Source organism: Dipodomys ordii, unplaced genomic scaffold (genome assembly GCF_000151885.1).
Source record: "Dipodomys ordii isolate 6190 unplaced genomic scaffold, Dord_2.0 Scaffold62, whole genome shotgun sequence".
Taxonomy (NCBI): domain Eukaryota; kingdom Metazoa; phylum Chordata; class Mammalia; order Rodentia; family Heteromyidae; genus Dipodomys; species Dipodomys ordii.
The window spans coordinates 8,871,118-8,893,407 of NW_012267278.1; the positions used below are offsets into that span (position 1 = coordinate 8,871,118).

At 39.6% G+C, this 22,290-nt stretch overlaps 1 protein-coding gene across 1 annotated transcript; it reads left to right on the forward strand.

Moving 5' to 3' along the window:
* The first annotated feature begins 1,520 nt into the window (after window positions 1-1,520).
* Coq3 (coenzyme Q3 methyltransferase) lies at window positions 1,521-18,053 on the forward strand. The gene is made up of 7 exons (XM_013022390.1): window positions 1,521-1,702; window positions 5,449-5,575; window positions 8,952-9,104; window positions 10,418-10,517; window positions 13,902-14,144; window positions 16,401-16,560; window positions 17,703-18,053. Exons 1-7 carry the CDS (start codon window positions 1,594-1,596, stop codon window positions 17,921-17,923), a joined length of 1,113 nt encoding a protein of 370 aa, XP_012877844.1. The 5' UTR covers window positions 1,521-1,593; the 3' UTR covers window positions 17,924-18,053.
* The last annotated feature ends 4,237 nt before the right edge of the window (window positions 18,054-22,290 follow it).

Consider the following 22,290-nt stretch of genomic DNA (forward strand, 5'->3'; position numbering starts at 1 on the left):
ACCACCAGAAAACCGGAAGTGGCGCTGTAGCTCAAGTGGTAGAGCGCTCGCCATGAGCTGAGGGACAGCGCCCAGGCCCAGAATTCAAGCCCCATGACCGACAAAAAAAAAATAACCTGTCTCTGGTAACTTAATGGGTTTAGGGAAATCACCCAACTTCATCAGCTGTTCAAGGAAGGAATTAAATAATCTCCAAGGTCTTAGACACTTTAGTTTTAAGTACTATTTGTTTATAATCCCCAAAACTTAAAAGAGAAAATAAGTTTTTTTATTGGTTCTTAGATTAGTACACATAACGAGTTACATTTGTACCATAAAGTTAACCAGGCATCATCCACAAAATTTTCCTGTTAGTGCATTTGTTATGTCTATCACAGTCTTATAATATTTCAAATTATATAGTTATCCTAAGTTGACAAATTGGATAGAATTTTTTGGTAAGGAAACAGTTAAAACTGAGTGGTATTTCAAAGCAGAAAACTTGGTTACCTTTGCTTTAATGAAAAAATGCACATAAAGCAATAAACTACAGAATATTAAATAGGCATTAAATATTCCTGATAAAATCAATATTTAGACAACAAGTTTATGGGTGAGACCACAGAGATAGTGTAGGCAATAACCTCATGTACTGTATTACAGTCCATACAGCTTTAAACACACTCAGGTTCAGTGGTCATTGGAAAAGCTTTTGTTGATGCTTGTAGAGAAAAGTACTTTGAACTAGTTTTGTATATCTGGTTCTGGGGGTTTAAAAGAAAATGTTTTCCTATTCAGGCAAACCACTGCCAAATGTGAGAAGGCTCAAACTCCCAAAGCAATGCGATACAAAGAAGACACTTAGAAAGTTGTTAGAACTTTAATCACATTTGCACTCTGGGTTTTTCCTTGGTTTTATCTCTCCAAACACATACAAGACAGGCCAAGTTTCCTTCTGTGCTATTTCTGCCTTATATTTATGGAGTGGAACTCAGAAGACTGCTTGGAAGGTCTCCAACCCCTTAAGTCCGCACACAAGCAATAGGTAAAAAGATTCTTCCTGTCAAAGGATCCAATTAAAGGACCCCTGGCTTATTTGACCCTGACTTGAACATATGAGACGTTTTATGTCTTAAATCTTGGCTACCACGTTCAAGGCCCTAGAAGTTGGCCCAGAGTGAGTGCTAGTCTTTGGGGGTTATTTTGGTGCTAGGTTTTAGTGGTAGGGTCCCTTTGCTTCTGTAGATGTCCGGCCACCGCCATGCCCAGCCATTGGTTGGATGTGGACTTGTGAACTTTTAATTGCCTGACTGGTGTACCTTGTTCCCAGATTTCTGGCTCCCCAGTAGCCAGGACTACAGGCCTGAGCACTGAGTGATAGTCTTTTGCCGGATTCGGGCTGGCGGGGGGATTCGGTGGTACCGTGTCCTGGAGGAGAGGGCGCAGCACCCAGCGGTGGCACCCCCGCCGCCCGACACCCAGCGGCGGCACCCCCGCCGCCCGACACCCAGGCGGGAACCATGCCGCAACCCCACCGCGGCGGGAGTGGGCGCGGAACCTTTCCGTCGGCGATCCGGAGGGACGGACCGGAAGGGGAGGGGCACTGTAATCGCGATGTGGGGACGCCGGGCCTGGGGCTCCTGGGAGACGCGGTTTTTAGGAAAGTTTACGTCTGGACTCCGGGGCCCACGAGCCGAGCGTCCCAGGGTCGCCTCGTGGGCGGGTGAGTGTGCGCGGAATTCCTTCCCACGGCGCAGGGCGTTCTGCGCAGGCGCGGCGGCAGGCCGGGGGGGGGGGCCTGCGCTGGCCGCTGGTTTGCGCGAGGGCGGCGTCTCGGCCCCGGCCTGCGTGGAACCCCGGATCTGAGTGCTGTCCTCCCGCTGGACTCGGTTCTCCCGGCTGAGGAAGAGCCGAGGCCCGCCGTCCGGCCCCGCGACCGCCCGCCCCGGAAGACACCTGCTGCGCTCCCAAGCGCTCCACTGCGGACGTCAGTGCTCGGTCTGCTCGCAGTTGGCGTTGTCATTTGTCCAGAACTTAAGGCAGCAGCTAAGCTTTTTTGGGCTAATTCATTATTTGCAAATAAGATCAAGGAAATAATTGATTATATTCGGTGCTTGTGGATAAGTCTGGTTATTGAAATCTATTGTCACTATTATTATTATTATCATTATTATTATGGCTTGAAGTCGGACCGGGCGCTGTCCCTGAGCTCGTTCACTCAAGGCTAGTTAGTACTCTACCATTTGAGCCACAGCACCAATTCCAGCTTTTTGTGAGTAGTTTATTGGAGCTAGTAGTTTCACAGACTTTTCTGCCCCGGCTGGCTTCAAACCACCATCCTCAGATCTCAGCCTCCTGAGTAGCTAGGATTACAGACGTGAGCTACTAGCACCCAGAGAATTAAGTTCATCCCTCACAGGGAACTCATTAACTGTTGTTTGGTAAGAACTCTTAGAGACACTGAGAATCTAAAATGAATTACACTTCGAAAGAGTCTTTTAGAAAATGTTCAAATAGAACTAAAATCAAGATATAATGAAGAAAATAATGGAAAATCAATCCACCAAGAGACTTGATTAGTCATTTAAAAAGAAAAGGACAAATCAGATGAAACAACAACAAAACATAATACCAACTTTTTTTTTTTTTTGGTCCAGTCGTGGGGCCTGAACTCTGGGCCTGGGCGCTGTCCCTCAGCTCTTCAGCTCAAGGCTAGCGCTTTACCACTTGAGTCACAGCGCCACTTCCGGCTTTTTTTCTTTTTGCTTATGTGGTGCTGAGGAATTGAACCCAGGGCCTCATGCAGGCAAGGCAAGCGCTCTACCACTGAGCCACCTTCCCAGCAATACCAACTATTTAAATCCATTTATCTCCACATGGGAAAATGATTAAGGGCTGTGTGTGTGTGTGTGTGTGTGTGTGTGTGTGTGAGTCCTTGTGTCTCCTTGCACATGCCCACACCAATAATGGAGCTTAAATCTAGGACTTCACTGTCTTGCTTACCCTCCCCCCCACACACCTTAACTTGGTACTCTACCACTTGAACCACACCTCCAGTTTCAGCTTTTTATTCATCAATTGGAGATAACATTTTTTCATATTTGTCTGCTCAAGTTGAATTCCAGGTTTCTAGAGTCAGCTTCTTGAGTAGCTAGGATTACAAGCATTTGCTACCAGCTCCAGGCTAGTGTGTAACACAGAATTAAGTTTTTATTATATATTATGAATATGGACATATAGATAGAGCTATCTATCTATCTATATATCTAACTTTAACAGTGATTACCTGTAGTGGAGTAGGTGATTGTCTATCATCATCCTTTAAGTACTTTTTTTTCTGAACTGTTTTTCAGTAAGCATGTGTGTCTTATATAATCAGAAATGTAGGGGGGAAAACCAAGCCATGGGCTTCAGTTTGAAGGGTAACCATAGAGGAACATCTGCCTAATATTCAGGAGAGTTTGGGGAAATAAAAATTTTCCCTGAAAAGTAGAGTATGGATGGAATATGGGCAGTGAAGGAAAGGGATGAGCAGAGAACATTAATGGTCATGACAAGTTCATAAAAAGCCACACATAACCTGAGATTTTCTTTTCCTGAGGATGTGAGAAGCAACGCTGTCAGACTTAGAAATAACATTTGGCAGTTCTGTAGCATATGGAGCTCTAAGACAGTCCTGAGAGGAATCCAGATATTAGATAATGAATGCTTGTTAAATACTGAATAAATGACTTAAATGAAGTTCTTCCTCTCTCTACATTCCTTTAAATACTAGGATTCAAATGAGAGAAGGAATTGGTAACATGCTGCTTAAAATTTAAACTCAATTGGTCACTTTATGTTGTGGGAAGGAGGATTTTAAAGCTCCTGAGAATTCTAGCAATACTCAAGACTAATTTTCCAGAAATACAGGGAGTCAAAAGAAGTCCAGTGGTTGGCACTGACTAGAAGCAAGTACTGTTAAAGTCTCTGAGGTGGTTTATCTCTGGGATGTGTTTTGTTTGTTTTTTGGTGCCAGTTCTGGGGCTTGAACTCAGGGCCTGGGTGCTGTCCCTGAGTTGTTTTTTTTTTTTCTCTCAAATCTAGCACTCGATCCACCTCTCCATCTAAGGCTTTTTGGTGGTTAATTGGAGATGAGAGCCTCATAGACATTCCTACCTAGGCTGGCTTCAAATCAAGATCCTTAGATCTCAGCCTCCTGAGTAGCTAGGATTGCAGACAAGAGCCACTGGCCCAGCAAAATCTCTAAGGAGGTTTAGTTCTATAATACTTTGTATTTCCTTATTTGTATATTGAAGTTTATGTAATTTTATATAACATCTTATTTACCTGCCTAAACTCATAAACTCATAAAGGACCTTATAAGGTAGACATGATAGAGTTGATGGAAGAGGGAATAATATGAGCAAAAGCATAGAAGTTCCAGGTGCTAATGGCTCATGCCCGTAATCCTACTTTGGAGGTTCAAGGTTTGAAGCCAGCTACAGCAGGAATGTCAGTGAAAGTCTTGTTTCCAATTAATCACTAACAAAAAGCCTGAAATGAAGATACTGTTTAAGTGGTAGAGTCCCCACCTTCAGTGAAAAGGCTAAGTAAGGGACAGTGCCTAGGCCTTGAATTCAAGCCCCACTATCAGCGCACACACAAAAAGCCCTAAAAGCATAAATTTCTTTTAGTGTGCATGATAACATTGGAATGGATTTGGGCCAGACTGAGAATTACTCATTTAAAAAAGAGAGAACAAACACAATAAAGGATGGCGAGCATATTTAAAATCTAATTAAGATAGCTAATATTAAATTAACATGAAAGGTGGCTCACACCTGTAATCCTAACTATTCTGGATGCTAGAATCTGGATCATGGTTCAAAGTCAGCCTAGGAAGAAAAGTTTGAGAGACTGCATCTCCAATTAACTGGCAAAAAGTGGAGCTGGAGTAATGGCTCTAGTGATAGAGCACCATCCATGCAATCAAGCTGATCAAATGCAAAGCCCCAAGTTCAAATCCAAGTACTGTATAATAAAACTAAAACTGCTACAGATTACATTTAAATAACACTTTGTAATTTTGTGTAATGTGTGTGCAAAAACTACTGGCCTGAAAAGCTTTTACTTAATATTATTACTCTCATTTTCTAATTATAATTACAGAACTCTGGTTGGAATTAAATGGCAGAAAGCAAGAGCTTTGTTATTGTTTTTTTCAAGAGCCTTATTTTTAAAGTCAAATAAATGGAGTAACAAGTTAGACAAGAAATGTAATCACTCCCTTACTTAGATAACTGTAACCTCTCTGTACATCACCTTGAAAATATTTTTTTAAAAGTAAAATAAAAAATTAAGAAACTCCTTTATCAATTATCATAATGAAGATTACCATATAAAGTAGAATTCTTCAGTTATATGAATTACAGAGTTCTTACTATGTGATGCTTTCCTCTAGATATTTAATTTTGGTTTTCTTTTCAGTTTACTCAGAAAATAAACTCAGTTGGTCTCTGCGAATTAAACCACAAGTTTTCAGTGAATACAAAACCATGTGGTTTAAACCTTGTAGGATGACTTTTTCCTATTTGAATAAAATAAAAAGTTACAGGTAAGTTTATTTACATAATCATATACAATATTTATTGTATATGATTTATTTATTTAATATTTATTGTATATGTTTATTGATTATGTTTCATAAACTTGGTCAGCATGTAATAGTTTATATGGTTTGACTAAATATTCTTAATTTTTAGCAGCTTTTAGATTTAAAGTTTTTCAAGTCTACTGGAAAGTCAATAAAAGAATACAGTATTATGCCTGTGCATACCTTCATTCAAATTCAGAGATTGTTTTTTAATGTATTATAAAATACTATATTGCTTGGAGAAGTTATTTTAATTTCTGTATAATATCCTTATGACAGACCACAAATAATGTCATTCTCAGGGCTAAGTGTATATGTCAGCAGTAAAGCACTTGCTTAGCACACAAGAGGTCTTCACTGATTTTTTTTTAAAGAAAAAGAACAAAAACCCTTATGCCTAAAATTATAAATGATTTCAAAGCAACATAAATATATAAGGTGGCTATATATGTATTTTAGCTAAAGTTGAGCTTGAGTAATATCTTTTGGAGTATTTATATTTTATAATCCAATTTCTGACCTTTTGAAAAATATTTCATAGCATTACAGCCATCACTGTGTTTTAGGTACTTGATCCTGCTTCTTGGAAGTAGCACTTTTAAGACTGGGTGCCTCAGCTGAGCATCTACCTAGTGTTATCAATTATCAGTTAGTCCTAGATTACTGCAGTTTTGAATGATATATGGAAAAGGAAATTAATGGTTTGTTGGTTTTTTTTGATCGGTTGTGGGGCTTGAACTCTGGGCCTGGGTGCTGTCCCTGAACTCTTTAGCTCAAGGCTAGTGCTCTACTACTTGAGCCACAGTGATACTTCTGGTTTTCTGGTGGTTTATTGGAGATAAGAGTCTCACAGACTTTCACATCTGGGCTGGCTTTGAACCGCAATTCTCAGGTCTCAGCCTCCTGAGTAGCTAGGATTACAGGTGTGAGCCACTGGCACCAGCTGAAACTAAGGTTCTTAAGATAATATTGAAGAAAAGTGATATTTAAATTTTAAAAGGCTAAAGAGTAATGAGTGTAGTATGTATTCTCCATTTGGAAAGATTTAGCTTTACTCATAAAACATCCTATAAGTTTGAATATATAGACTAGGTGAATGTTTATTTTAGGATGTAGTATATATACATACATATATTCATATATACATATACACATACATGCAAACATTGATGCATACATACATATATACATAATACAAAATAAAATATACATATATGAATATATTAATATACTTTTAGGCCCTCTATAAAGGCAGGTGAGCATGTGTGAAATTCTATTGAATGTAGGTAACATGGAATTGACAGGATTTTTAGCTCTATTTGTAGCTTAGAAAAACTAAAAGTTTGAATGTTATTACCTTTTCTGAGTAATCTTACTATCTTTTACCTACTCTCAAGTGAGAGTATTTCTTCCTACTATACTAGGACAGAACTCAATGCATTGTATAAATTTGGTTTTATATTATTTTTATTTTAGGCAAAACATACCGAGTTTTCTTTCAGATTATTTGGCAGATGTCTTCTGAGTGTCTTCTATGTTTCATGATCTGTGCTAGTCACTAGGAATAAAATAGTAAGGGAGAGTCCATTCCTTGTCTGCCATTAGTGGATAACACAATCAAATATATATAGTCCCATGAAGTACACATTAGTATAGGAGAATTAAAATAGGGGCATCTAGCTAGGTGCTGACTCACACCTGTAATCCTAGCTACTCAGGAGTCTGAGATCTGAGGATTATGATTCAAAGCCAATTGGGGCAGAAAAGTGTGTGATACTCTTATCTTCAGTTAAGTGGTAAAAAGCCAGAAGTGGAGGTATGGCTCAACTGGTAAAGCATCAGCCATCAGCCTTAAGAAAAAAAAAAAAATCATAGAAATGGCCCAGGACCTAAATTCTGGCACTAAAAATTAAAAAAAAAATAGGGAAATATGAGCTACTTTTGAAGAACAAGGAAGACATAGTAGACAACATTTTAAGATCGTGAAGGATGTTGCCATGCGCCAGTGGCTCATGCCTGTAATCCTAGCTCCTCAGGAGGCTGAGATCTGAGGATCGAGACTCAAAGCCAGTCCAGGCAGAGACTCAAAGCCAGTCCAGGCAGGAAAGTCCGTGAAACCCTTATCTCCAATAAACCACCAGAAAACCGGAAGTGGCGCTGTGGCGCAAGTGGTAGAGTACTGGCCTTGAGCTGAAGAGCTGAGGGACAGTGCTCAGGCCCAGAGTTCAAGCCCTACAACCCACAAAAAAAAAAAAAAAAATCTTAAAGGATGAGAAGAAATTAGTATAGAAAATGAAAGGGAGAATGTGGGGAAAATGCTCCAGGCACAAGGAACAATGTATACAAAGTGCCCAAGGAAGAGTAAGCATGGTCAATTTGAAGAACTGAAAAAGACCTATGTTTCCAGAGGGGAGAATAACGAGAATTAAATGGAGTTGAGTTTGGAGAGGGAGGAAACTGGGGACTAAATAATTCTCAATAGCTCTTGCTAAGGATTATAGTCTTTTGCTTCCACTTGGAAGCCTTTTGTTGTTGATGTTGGTGGTCATGGGGCTTGAACTTTGGTCCTGAGTGCTGTCCCTCAGCTCTTCAGCTCAAGGCTAGCGTTCTACCACTTGAGCCACAGCACCACTTCTAATTTTCTGGTGGTTAATTGGAGATAAGAGTCTTACAGACTCTTCTGCCCAGGCTGGCTTTGAACTGTGATCCTCTGATCTCAGCCTCCAGAGTAGCTAGGATTATGGGCGTGAGCCACTGACTCCTAGCTTATGTGAGGAAATAATATGATCAGATGAGTATTTTATAGCATGCAGTGCAGAGTAGATAATGCCCTTAGAAGCAGTGATAATAGCCTTTATCTGGTAGAGTTGCCTGAAGGATTAAGAGAATATATTTAGATTTCCTAGCTACTGCCTGATATTTATTAAATTCACAATAAATGGTAACTATAATTATTTTATTATTTTAAATGTGACCCACAAGCCTATGTTTATATAATTCCATTTTCAGTTATAACTTACTTCCAAAGTCAATTAATTTTCTTTTTCTGTGAATATATATATATATATAATCATAATCATATATATGATATATATCTCATAATAATAGTGCTCATATTAATCATATATCTCATAATCATACTGCATATCCATATAAGCAGTATGATACATAGTTGCAGAATGATTATGAGAGTGCTTGGTTATAAAGCATCAAAAGTGAAAAAATATGTATTTAGGATCTAATAAAATATAAAAAGAATGTCTTTCTACACAGTATCTTAGAAGATAAGTTTTCTATAACAGCGGTATTTGCTTGGATCTTTGTTTTCACCTGCTAGGTCCCCTTGGAAAAGGTCATACAGTACTTCACAAACCACTGTCGACAGCAGTGAGGTGAAAACCTTCAGGGTCCTGGCTGACAAGTGGTGGGATGAGCAAGGAGTGTATGCGCCTCTTCACTCTATGAATGACCTGAGGGTGCCATTCATTAGGTAACACTTCCAACTCTTAATTTTTCCTTTTTACTTAAAAAAATATATACTTACCATGTATTTTATTATCATTTGCCCTCCATCATTCTTTTTAAAAGCTGCAGCTCTTTATAATAATCCATCCACTTTGCATCCACTTTTCTCTTAGTTTACACTTAGGTTCAAAATGCTGTAACTTGCCTCATGATGGTGGCTCATGCCTGAAATTTTAACTACTCAGGAGGCTAAACTCTGAGGACCATGGTTTGAAGTGAGCCCAGGTAAAACAGTCTATAAGATTCTTAACCAGCAAAGAGCTGAAAATAGAGGTGTGGCTCAAGTAGTGCAGCACCAGCCTTTTACTTTATTTTGTTTTGTATTGTTTTATTTGAGCAGCACAAACAAAATGAAACAAATGGATAGGTTTGTTTTGAAAATTAGGGAGCATCTCTTCAATGTCCAGCATGTGAAACTATGTACTTTTACTAACATCAAAGACCTAGGCTTTTTTTACGCTTAACTTGAAACAGTTTTGGACATATTAGGTGAATTTGAATTAAATTATTTTTCTTTGGAGGTGTGTATGTGTGTGCTTGAACTTATAGGGCCTCGGTGCTGTAACTGAGCTTTTGTACTCAAGGCTAGCAATCTACCACTTTGAGCCACAGCTCCACTTCTGGTGTTCTGGTGGTTAGTTGGCGATAAGAGTCTCAGAGACTTTCCTGCCTAGACTGGCTTCAAACCAAGATCCTTCTATCTCAGCCCCCTGAGTAACCAGGATTACAGTTGTGAGCCAGCTGTACCTGGCTAAGAATTAAATTCTTTTTTTTTTTTTTTTTTGGTCTTGGGCCTGGCTCACGCATTTTATTTTATTTTTTATTTTATTTTATTTTTTTTTGGTCAGTCGTGGGGCCTGAACTCTGGAACTGGATGCTGTCCCTCAGCTCTTCAGCTCAAGGATAGCACTCTACCATTTGAGCCACAGCGCCACTTCCGGCTTTTTCTGCTTATGTGGTGCTAGGAATCAAACCCAGGGCCTCATGCATGCAAGGCAAGCACTCTACCACTGAGCCACCTTCCTAGCCCAAGAATTAAATTCTTATGTAAGGAATTAGGACATGGTGGCAGGTACACTCTTGTAATCCCAGCATTCGGAAGGCTGAGGATAGGAGGATCACAAGTGTGAGGCTAGATGGGCTACATAACAAGAAGAAAAATGAAAGAAGATAAATTAATTAAATAAAATAGGGATTAATATTTTCTTAGAAATCGTATGTTTAAGACTTTCTTACTGATTAATAATTTTTTTACATGTTTTGAATTTTATTTTAAAGAGACAATCTTTTGACAACAATTGCCAATCACCAGCCAGGAAAACCTTTGTCTGGGCTGAAGATTCTGGATATTGGCTGTGGTGGTGGATTATTAACTGAAGTAAGTGATTTAGAGTTGTTCTGATATTATTACCCTGATGGGGAAAATTGAGAACTCAACTTAGAGCTGATTTGTCTTTTTGACAAATAGTAATGTTTATCTTTTTAATGAATAATGTTGATATTTAGCCTTTTGGAAAGCTTAAAAGTATGTATGCTTCAAAATTTTTTTTGCATGTGAAAATTTCAGGAAATATCCTGAAGATTTTTTATCGACAAATTTGATTATCTTAAAGGTTTTAGGTTTACAAAAATTGAGATAAAAGTACACTGATCTCATATGCTCTACAATTCCTGTTGTGTTTCAGTATGCTTTCAGAAAATTATACAGAAGGGTTTTTGTGCGGTCCTTTTACACTTGTGTAATAATAGATCCTCACACTTTTATGTACTAGTGGGGCTTTTTTCATCTTAGATGATTTAGAGTAATTGGAAGAGTAGTAGTGAAGAATAATTGCTTTAGCTTAGCGTAAGTGTATACCTTTGTATTCTGATGTCAGCACAGAAACTTTTTGCTGATGCTATATCATAATGTCTTGAAACATATTTTCAGTGACTAGGGGATTCAGAAATGCTAAGGTTTAATGGGATGTGATTACTGTCAAGGTCCATGATTCAGGCAGGTTGACAGTGACACTAACAGAGCTCTTTGATACACAGTTGTTTCCATATGCACATAAAATATGTTGTTTATCTGTTAGTAGACCCTTCCAAATTTCAGGAAACTTGAAGTATGTGAAAATACATTTCTTAGGATCAAGAGTATATGGTATATAAATTGTAGAAAAGTAAGATTTTACTATGCGTTCTTCAGCCTGCTTAGTGTATTGTAGCAGGTCTTATAGCTCTAAAACTAACACAGTGAGTCTACTTTTAGCTTATTGACTTTTTTGTTGTTGTTGGTTGTGGGGCTTGAACTCTGGGCCTGGGTGCTGGCACTGAGCTCTTTTGTTCAAGGATAGAGCTCTATCACTTTGAGACACAGCGCCACTTCCGGTTTCCTGGTGGTTAATTGAAGATAAGAGCCTCATGGACTTTCCTGCCCTGGCTGGCTTTGAGCCATAATACTCAGACTTCAGCTTCTTGAGCTAGGATTAAAGGTGTAAGCTACCAGTGCCTGGCTTGTTTGACTAACTTTAATATAAATTCTATGTAGACTTTGATTAAAATTAAGCCCATGTACATTTTTTTCTTTTATTGTAGTATATTAATTGTACATAGGGAGATTTCACTCTGACATTTCCATACATGCATACATATACCTCAATCATATACACCACCTCTATTACTTTTTTACTATCAGTGATGGGTCTTGGACTCAGTGCCGAGGCACTGTTCCTGAGGTTTTTACTCAAGGCTAGCACTCTACGACTTTAAGCCACTGTTCCTCTTCAGTTTTCTGGTGGTGAATTGGAGATAAGAGTCTCATGGACTTTCCTGCCAGGGCTGGTTTTGAACCGCAATCCTCAGAGCTCAGCCTCCTGAGTAGCTAGGATTAAAGCCCTGAACCACCAGTGCCTAACAACAACAACAACAAAACCACCACAAAAAACCCCAAAACCAAAAGAAGGCTGGGCTGGTGGCTCACACCTAGCTACTCAGAAGGCTGAGATCTGAGAATTGAGGTTCAATTCAGGGGTAGGAAAGCCCATGCAACTCATCTCCAATTAACCACTAGAAAATCAATCAAACAACAACAAAACAAAAAGAAGAACCTATAAAGAACTATTTGTAGGAGATGGGAAATTAGCCCTCTAGTACCATGATAAATATCAAAGGAAAAGTAGAAAGAAAGGAGGGAGGGGGAAGCAAAGAGAGAAGAGGAAAGAAGGGAGGGAAGAAAGAAGGAAGGGAAGGAAGCAGGCAGGCAGGCAGAGAATGTGGTTCAGGAGACAGCACCTGACTGGTAAACATGAGACCTACACTTCAAGCCCATGTACCACCAAAGGTACATAAATAAAGCTACATAAATAAATAAACAAACTGGCCAATTATCAGAATAAATAAAAATTTTTTATTAAAAATAGGAATATTGGGGCTGGGAAGATGGCTCAGTGGTAGAGCGCTTGCCTTGCATGCATGAGGCCCTGGGTTCGATTCCTCAGCACCACATATGCAAAAAGAAAAAAAGCCGGAAGTGGCACTGTGGCTCAAGTGGTAGAGCGCTAGCCTTGAGCTGAAGAGCTGAGGGATAGCACCCAGGCCCAGAGTTCAGGACCCATGACCGGACCCAAAAAAAAAAAATAGGAATATTTCAGAAATGCTAGATGATTTTTCTATGTTGTGTTATACTTATGACCTCCTGGGAGCACGACAATCCATCAAGGCACGGACAGTGAAAGGTGGACAAAAGAAGTTTATTTACCCTATTTACACCGGAAAAGGGTATCGAGACTACTTTGTCCTGGGCTAGATGCCCAGAACCAGGAGCAGCCTCCACCCGCAAACCTCCAAGCCTCCAGTACGCAGTGCTGACCCCCTGCAAACCAAACCTCAGACCTCCAAAGCCCAAAGGGAAGGCTTTTCCCTTTCTTGAAACCCTTCCTCCTGCTCTGTGGGCCTCTCCATGTGCACAGGCCTGCCCTGCTCCGGCAAGCTTTCCCCTCCTGCCTCTTCTCCTCCCCTGCAGTAACTGTTTTCCTCAGGACTCTGTCTTTCCCTTGCTCTCCTCTCCTCTGGACTCCTCTCTCCTCCCTCCACTGTTTTCCTCTAACCTCTCCTCAGGACTCCCCCCCCCCCCCCAGCAGCAGCCTATATATCCCTGGATAGGCTGCGCCCTGCCCCCACTAATGGTTCAAACCGACACTCATGCTCCTCCCCAAGCTGCCCCCTGTCCAATCCCAACAGGTAGCTAACCATGTGGGGCTCAACACCCCACCCCTCCAATAGCATGCCCCTCCCAGCGTGTCCCGCCTCTTTCGGTGGTATGCCCCGCCCCTTCCCTTGGCTTGGGCCCCACTGGCTGTGCTCTGTGGGGTGGTGACGTCAGCCTCTCAAAGCCCTGCTCTCTCTGGTGGCCTGGTCTGTGGAGTGGTGAGGCTCAACTCTTGATGCCCGGCCCCCTCCAGCAGGCCGGGCCATGGGGCCACGCTGACTATTGGGCCTTGCTGATTATCAGGGCCCCACGGGGTATTACACTTTAAATATGTCAGTATTATACCACATGCGTGTAAATGTAAGGTGGTTTGATCATTGTTCTCACATTTAAGCTTTTTGCTACAGAAAATTTCAAATATATACAAAAATGGAGAAAATGGTCTATGAACCCAAATACCTATAGATGATCTTCAGTAATCATCAGGAGTCATTGTTTCATTTTTGGTAAATTGCTTGTTACTAACATGTCCTATTTTCTTACTGAGAGTAACTTTCTTTATGCCATTAGCCTCTAGGGCGGCTAGGAGCTTCTGTTACTGGAATTGATCCTGTGGATGAAAACATTAAAATAGCACAACACCATAAATCATTTGATCCAGTTCTGGATAAGAGGATAGAGTACAGAGTGTCTTCCCTGGAGGAGATTGTGGAAGATTCTGCAGAAACTTTTGATGCTGTCATAGCTTCTGAAGTTGTAGAACATGTGATTAATCTGGAAGCATTTGTACAGTGCTGTTGTCAAGTGTTGAAAGTAAGACTAACAGAACTTTTCTGTTTTTCTCTGTATGTGTATGTATCTACAGCAACAGAATGTTATTTTAGCAGTCCAGCAAGCAAGGTATAGGAGAGAGGAACTAATAAGCAAGGATTAGGAGGTAGCATCTCGGTTGGAGAGTATTTCTGTGCCTCTGATTGCCCTCAATAGCAAGACCTTCCAGTGTCCAATGAGTATCTTGATGTCTAGGGATCTTAAAAAAGGTGCTAAATTGGACAACAATACATCCATAGTGGTAATTTTCCCATTTGTACAATCTGCATTAAATACTTAATGGACATTATATGACAATTACTAGGAAATTGATTTAGATTAATATTTGAAATCCATGAGAACAAGCACTTGGTAAGGTTATGTGTGATATATATCTATGTATTATATATAGAAAGTTTATAGCTTTTTTTTTTTTTTTGGTCTGTCATGGGGCTTGAACTCTGGGCCTAGGCACTATCCCTCATCTTTTCAGCTCAAGGCAAGCACTCTACCAATTGAACCACAGCACCACTTCCGGTTTTTTGGTGGTTTATTGGAGATAAGAGTCTTACAGACTTTTGTGCCTGAGCTGGCTTTGAACCATGATCCTCAGATCGCAGCCTCCTGAGTAGCTAGGATTACAGGTGTGAGCCACGGGTTCCTGGTGTTTTCAGCTTTTTAAACCAAATTCTAGCTTTGCAGAAGAATTACAAAGAAAATGTGTATTCCCTTTACCTTTTCCCCCAGTACTAACACTAATAAGGCTCAGCACTAAGATGAAGGACACACTCACTCTCAGGTGCCCACCCTATACTTTCAAACCCTGAAAGGGTGACCTCTTTCTGTTCTAGGCCCCAGGAGCTTCACCAAGCCCATTCCCTGCACATTTCTTCTGGTACAGTTCTCAACAACAGCACCTGGACACTGACATTGTGCTTGCATACTACTCTTTAGAGCTTATTTCATTAGTTTTCTCACTAATGTCATTTTTGTGTCATGGGATCCAGTATAGCCTCCTGCATTGTACTCACTTGCCATATCTTCTTTGCCTAGCACTTTACCAACTGAGCCATATCTCCAACCCCTAAATTTATTTTATATTATTATTGTAAAAATGGGTTTTGATTCAGCATGTCACTTTATGAGTGTACTACATCTTGATCAATGTTATCTCTTCCACCATTCTTTGCCCCTTCCCCTATCTCCCTCAACTCCACCCATCTCAAGTTATTTCAACTTTTACTTAAACAACATATCTCAATAATAGGCATCCTCAAGCCGGGCTGGTGGCTCACGCCTATAATCCTAGCTACTCAGGAGGCTGAGATCTGAGGATCACGGTTCAAAGCCAGCCCGGGCAGGAGAGACCGTGAGACTCCTATCTCCAATAAACCACCAGAAAACCGGAAGTGGCGCTGTAGCTCAAGTGGTAGAGCACTTGCCTTGAGCTGAAGAGCTGAGGGACAGCGCCCAGGCCCAGAGTTCAAGCCCCACGACTGACAAAAATAAATAAATAAATAAAAATAATAGGCATCCTCTTTTAGAGTTTTGGTTTGGGGTGGTATTTGAGATGTTTCTTTCCCACACCACATATAAATAGAGAATAATATGATTATTTTGGAGGGAATCTTTCATTTTTCTCCCCATTCAGACTTAATTTGTAATAAAAGGAAGGGACATCAATGTCCTTGGATCTCTGAGACTAAACATAGGCAGCACCATAAATATAGTCACTGAAAAATGGAAGACTGCATATACTCGTAAATGGTCTGTGTTCATGTTGGTGCTTATTTTGGTCTTTTCATAATTTTTATATAAAACAAAACCATTTTAACCTTAACCGTTAAAGTTCTGGTCAGAGATCACTTACTGGCATATTGTTCCCTTATGTAAGATACATAGTTCTGTGATACATCAAACAGGTTTAAACAAGCTTAGCATCCTGTAGAAAATGTAGAGAGAGCATCCTGATTATTAGAATCAGGGTAGGTTTTAGGGCTTGAACTCAGGGCCTTGGTGCTGTCTCTGGGCCTCTTTGTGCTCAAGGCTAGTACTCTATCACTTGAACCACAGTGTGTGTCACTTCTGGTTGGTTAATTGGAGATCAGAGTCTCACAGGGACTTTTCTGCCCAGGCTGGTTTCAAACCACAATCCTCAGATCTTAGCCTACTTAGTAGCTAGGATTTATAGGTATGAGCCACTGGCACCCAGCTAAATTTTACTTCTATACAATTTTATCTGTATATGATTTTTTTTAGCCTGGTGGTTCTTTATTTATTACTACAATCAACAAAACACAGATGTCCTATGCCCTGGGAATTGTATTTACAGAGCAAATTGCAGGTATTGTACCAAAAGGTACTCATACATGGGAGAAGTTTGTTTCACCTGAGACACTAGAGAGCATTCTGGAATCTAGTAAGTATGGAGAATTTTTTCTCTAATTTTCAAGGCCTACTCAAGCTTTTAATGCATTATGTAATATAATTCACAATCACATTACTAGCACTTAAACAGGTCAGTATGTTTTACATATTAGTCTCTCAACTGTTATAAACATCTTAAGAAATGGATAAAATACTACTTTTACATGTGGCACCTAACCCAGTACAAAACAAAAAATAGCTGATCAGTGAACAGGTTTCTTTCTATTTAGTATTAAGTTGTTTAAAGATGAGGTACAGATATCTGTTGCTTACACATCTTCAGTTTGCCATTCTGAGTCTTACTTGTATTAGTTTATCTTATAGATTGTTTTCCCTGATTCTGCCATACTCAGATATTTCAAACTTGTTTGCTACTTTTTACACATTTACTGTCAGTTACATATATTATAGGATACTTTTTTTCTCTTTCCTGATATATTGGTAAGGTTATCTTCTTGTATCCTATACAGTGTTATACTCTGTTTTATATATAATGGACACTCAATTTACATGTTGAGATCTTGTCCAGTGCTATTGTCTCTCATTTATTTGGCATTTTATGGTTTTGTTTTTGTCGGTTGTGGGGCTTGAACTCTGGGCCTGAGCGCTGCCCCTCAGCTCTTCAGCTCAAGGCTAGCACTCTACCACTTGAGCTACAACGCCACTTCCGGTTTTCTGGTGGTTTATTGGAAATAAGAGTTTCACAGACTTTCCTGCCTGGGCTGGCTTTGAACCGTGATCCTCAGATCTCAGCCTCCTGAGTAGCTAGTATTACAGGCGTGAGCCACCAGTGCCTGGCTTGATGGTTTTGTTGAGTACTTAGTGTCATTGCATTTGTCATGCTTCTTGTTTTGATTATAGATCAAAAAAATTGATTTTACTTGGAAGATAATCAGTCCATAGCAAATACTTTGTCCAGTATTACCAGGTACAGAGTGCCAAAGCTAGGTCTTGAACCCAAGTAGTCTGCTTTAGAGTATGTGTTCTAGTCTAAAGTATGGTCTGTACATGGTTACAAAGTATTTTTGCACACTAAAGTACTAATAAATTTTCATTGATATGAAATGTTGCAGAGACTTTTGGCCTTTGGAAGTTAAAAGTTATTAAATCCATGTTTTCTGTTGAATTTTTCAGATGGTCTCTCAGTTCAGACTGTGGCAGGAATGATCTATAACCCCTTCTCAGGTTACTGGCATTGGAGCGACAGCACCAGCATTAACTATGCAGCTCATGCTGTAAAATCCTTGGCACAGGAGCATCCGGGGCCTGCTGAGTTTGTTTTCAAGGGTGAAACAGAAGAGCTCCATGCTAACACATCCAACAGTCCAGGTGTTCATGAACAGCTAAAGAAATGAATTGTTTTTGAGGATTGTAATAGCATGGCTGAAAAGTCTCTTTATAAGTTTAAAAAGACATACAAAAATATTCAATTCATCTTTGGAGAGAAAATCATGAAATAAAGGCCAACCAAAAAGGCTAAATCTTTGAAAAGACTCATGATCATGTGCTACTTTCAAGAGATTCTATGGACAAAAAGTTTTATCAAGATATTGTGTGATCTAGGAGTTTACATTCTTTAGCTTTTAGTTTACAAGTAAAATCTGCATATTTCATTTCATCTTATACATTACATATTTCCCCACATGCATTTACATGAATATGTTTTGTTATTTATTTTAACTTAATATGGAATCTTTTTTGTTAATTCAGTAGTACTCTTGCCTGATAAAAACCAATTACAATTTTCTATTACTTACACTTGGGAAGATAACATGTATTATTTTTCTTTACATCTTATTTTGTTGGAAAACAAATGGGTTATTAACTATGTCCTGGGTTTAGATTCAGACATTAAAATCAACTTGTGACTCCCTCCCAGGAAGAACTAATATTCATGGCTTAAAGCCATCTCCATTGCATTCTTTCCCCTCCCCTCTGCTACCTTGTATTTATTACTATCCAGGATGTTTGTAACATTTTAGTACCCTTAACTTTCTGTTAGAAAGCTGTTTTAAGCATGTAGGGTGAGGCAAGAGGATCACAGGTTCAAGGCCATGCTGGGATACATAGATGTTTGAGGCTACCGTGGGACCCATAGCAAAAAGTAAAGGGAGGCAGGGTGCCAGTGGCTCATGCCTCTAATCCTAGCTACTCAGCAGGCTGAGATCCGAGGATCACAGTTCAGAGCCAGCCTGCGCAGGAAAGTCTGTGAGACTCTTAGCTCTAATTAATCACCAGAAAACCAGAAGTGGTGCTGTGGCTCAAGTGGTAGAGTGCTAACCTTGAGCTGAAGAGCTGAGGGACAGCACCCAGGCCTAGAGTTCAAGCCCACGACTGTCCCCCGCCCCCCGCAAAAAAAAAAAGGAAAGGGAAGGAGTTAGTTGAGATGTAAGATCTGCATCATATCTATATTTTTTAGTGTAATATCTAGCACATACAACCATTATAAATTAAGTGTTGAATAAATAGCTTCCTTATTAGATCCAACTCAAAAATCATGCACACCCATAAAACAAGAGAATGGTATAGGAATCCACAACTGATTCTCACATTTTAGATACCTTTATTCCTTTTTACCCTATCCTCACTTTTTTTTTTGTGGTGCCAGTACTAGCACTTGAACTCAGTGCCTGGCCACTGGCCCCGAGCTTTTTTGCCCAAGACTGGTACCCTCACTTGAGTGAGTCCTAACACCACCACTGCCTTTTTGGTTTCCTGCACAGGCTGACTTTAAACTTTAATCTTCAGATATCAGCCTCCTGAGTAGCAAGGATTACAGGTATGAGCCACCAGTGCTCTTCCTTGAACTATTATTCAGTCACTCATATGGAAAATTTAAAATACTTATATTGTCTACAGTGAAATATTGACTGATTCAGGCAAGGATCATCAATGAAAGTTAAAATTGATATAAAAGTTTAGGTGAAGCCAGGCTTTATAACCCTTCTATTACTAAAACAACTGTAGTACTAATTATAACAATAAAATACTTTAAAGATCTTGAATATCCATACACAGTTTTCACTGTCATATTAATGATAAATCAAAGAAAAACATGCAGTTAAAATATTACACATTAAAAAATTGTTATGACTGTAATCCTAGCTACTCAGGAGGTTGAGATCTGAACATCATGGTTCAAAAGCAATCCCAGGCAGGAAAGTCTGAGATTCTTATCTCCAATTAAGCAGCAAAGCCAGAAGTGGAGCTGTGGCTCAAGTGGTAGAGCACTAGCCTTGAGCACAAAGGCTCAGGGACAATGGCCAAGCCCTGAATTCAAGCTCCAGAACTGGCAAAAAAAAAAAAAGTTAATCAAAAAGGTAAATATTTTGGACACTTTTTTTTTTTTTTTGCCAGTCCCTAGGGCTTGAACTCGGGGCCTGGGCACTGTCCCTTAGCTGCTTTTGCTCAAAGCTAACACTCTACCACTTGAGCCACAGTGCCACTTCTGGCTTTTTCTGTTATGTAGTACTGAGGAATCAAACCCAGGGTTTCATGAATGCTAGGCAAGCATTCCATTAAGCCACATTCTGAGCCCAATTTTGGACACTTTTCAATACCCTCTTTTAAAATTGTTACTATAAGGGTAATATACAGAGGGATTACTGTTTTATAAGCCAGGTAATGAGCACATTTCTTTTTGAACAGTGTCATCCCTTCCCAGTTTTTCCCTCCTGTCCCCACCTACAAGTTGTATAGTTCACTGCTGTACCGTTAGCCCTCTATTTCTGTGCCTTCCATTACCCCTTCAAAGACAAATGAATAAAAAAGACAAAAAGAAAAGGAAAAAATCCTCTTGTTTCCATTTCCTGGAGTTCATTTCAATAAGCATTATTTTATATGATCAGAGGAAAAGAGGCATTGTGCCTTTGGGTTCCTCCCCTAAGAGTATGTGTAAAGTCCTGAAAAATTACCACATTGCAGTAATTTATTTACCTTTTACCAGTCCTGGGGCTTGAACTCAGGGCCTGGTTTTTGTCCCTGGGCCTCTTTGTGCTCAAGGCTCTACCACTTGAGCCACAGCACCACTTCTGCTTTTTCTGATTATGTGGTACTGAGGAACTTTTTAAAACCCAGGGCTTCATGCATGCTAGGCAAGTACCCTACCACTAAGCCACATGTTCCAGTATTTTAGATCTAGCTTCTGCATATGAGAAAAAAAATGCACCATTTGTTTCTCTGAGCTTGGTTTGCCTCAATACGATTTCTTCTAGGTCCATCCATTTCCCTGCAACTGATATGATATCCTTTCTAATGGTTGCATAAAATCCATTGTATATAGATACCACAGTCTTTGGATCCACTCATTCTACTGTAGGACATCTGGGCTGTTTCTGTAACTTGGCTATTGTGAAGAGTGCAGCAATGTCTTTATCATATCCTGGCTCATGATGTTCCGGGTAAATGCCCAAGAGTGGTATGACGGGGTCATAGGGAAGATTCCTGTTTCATTTTTTGAGGAACCTTCAAGTTGCTGTCCACTGTGGTTGTACTAGTTTACATTCTCATCAATAGTGAAATAAGGTTCCTTTTCCCCACATCCCCACCAGCCACTTGTTGTTTGAATCCATGATGTTGGCCAATCTAACTGGCGTGAGATGGAATCTCAGAGTAGTTGTGATTTGCATTTCCTTTTCAAGGATTTTGAGGATTTCCTCATGTTTTTCTTTGCCATTTTATGTCCTTAGCTCCTTTGCCCATTTAGTGATTGGTTTGTTAGCTTTGGGAAAGGTTAATTTCTTGAGCTCCTTGTATATTTTGGATTTAGGCCTTTGTTGGATGTATTGCTGGCAAAGATCTTCTCTCAGTCTATTGGCTGTCTTTCTAGTTTATGTCTTTTGCTGTGCAGAAACTTTTATTTATTTACCTTTTCATATGCAGAAAATTTTAATTTGGATGTAATCCCATTTGTCAAGTTCCATCCTATCTGCTATGTCCCTGAGACTTTTCAAAAAGTTTCTGCCTATGCCTATGTTCTTGTGTTTCTTCTATTCCTTCTTGTAGTAATTTCAAAGTTTCAGGTCTGATGTTGAAGTCTTCAGTCACTTTGAGTTGATATTAGTTAATGATGACAAACGTGGATCTACTTTTAGTTTTTTGAATATGGATTTTGTGTTTTCCCACCACCAATTATTGAAGAGACTATCTGTTTTCACTGCGTATATTTGGCTCCCTTATCAAACATCAGATAACTAAATATATGCTTTTATTTCTGGGTCTTCTAATCTGATCCATTGATCTTCGGGTCTATTTTTTTGTGCTAATACCAAGCTGTTTTTGTAGTTGAGCTTGAGATCTGGGATTGTGATACCAGCATTGCTTTTTTTTTTAAAACTAAAATTGCTTTGGCTATTTGAGGTGTTTTGTTGTTCTATATGAATTTTTGGATTATTTTCTCTATCTTGGTAAAGATCTTCATTTGGATATTAATAGGGATTGCATTAAATTTGTGGATTATTTTTGGCAGTATGGATATTTTCACAATATTTCACCTATTCATGAACATGGAAGGTCTTTTCATTTCCTGATGTCAACTTTGATTTCTTCTAATTTTTATAACTTCACTATAAAGGTCTTTTGCTCTTGGTTAGGTTAATTCCCAGATTTCTTTGAAGCTTGTGCAGAATTCTTTTCCTGACTTCTCTCTCTGATTGTACATTGTTGGTATCCAGAAAGACTGCTGATTTTTGTCAGTTAATTTTGCATCCTGCTAACTTTGCCA

Bases quoted from the DNA above. Each gene is read 5' to 3' on its own strand.
- Coq3 (XM_013022390.1), top strand. From the start codon at position 1,594: ATGTGGGGACGCCGGGCCTGGGGCTCCTGGGAGACGCGGTTTTTAGGA. The intron at 10,518-13,901 runs GTAAGTGATTTA...TTATGCCATTAG, and splicing joins GTGGTGGATTATTAACTGAA to CCTCTAGGGCGGCTAGGAGC. The intron at 16,561-17,702 runs GTAAGTATGGAG...TGAATTTTTCAG, and splicing joins AGAGAGCATTCTGGAATCTA to ATGGTCTCTCAGTTCAGACT.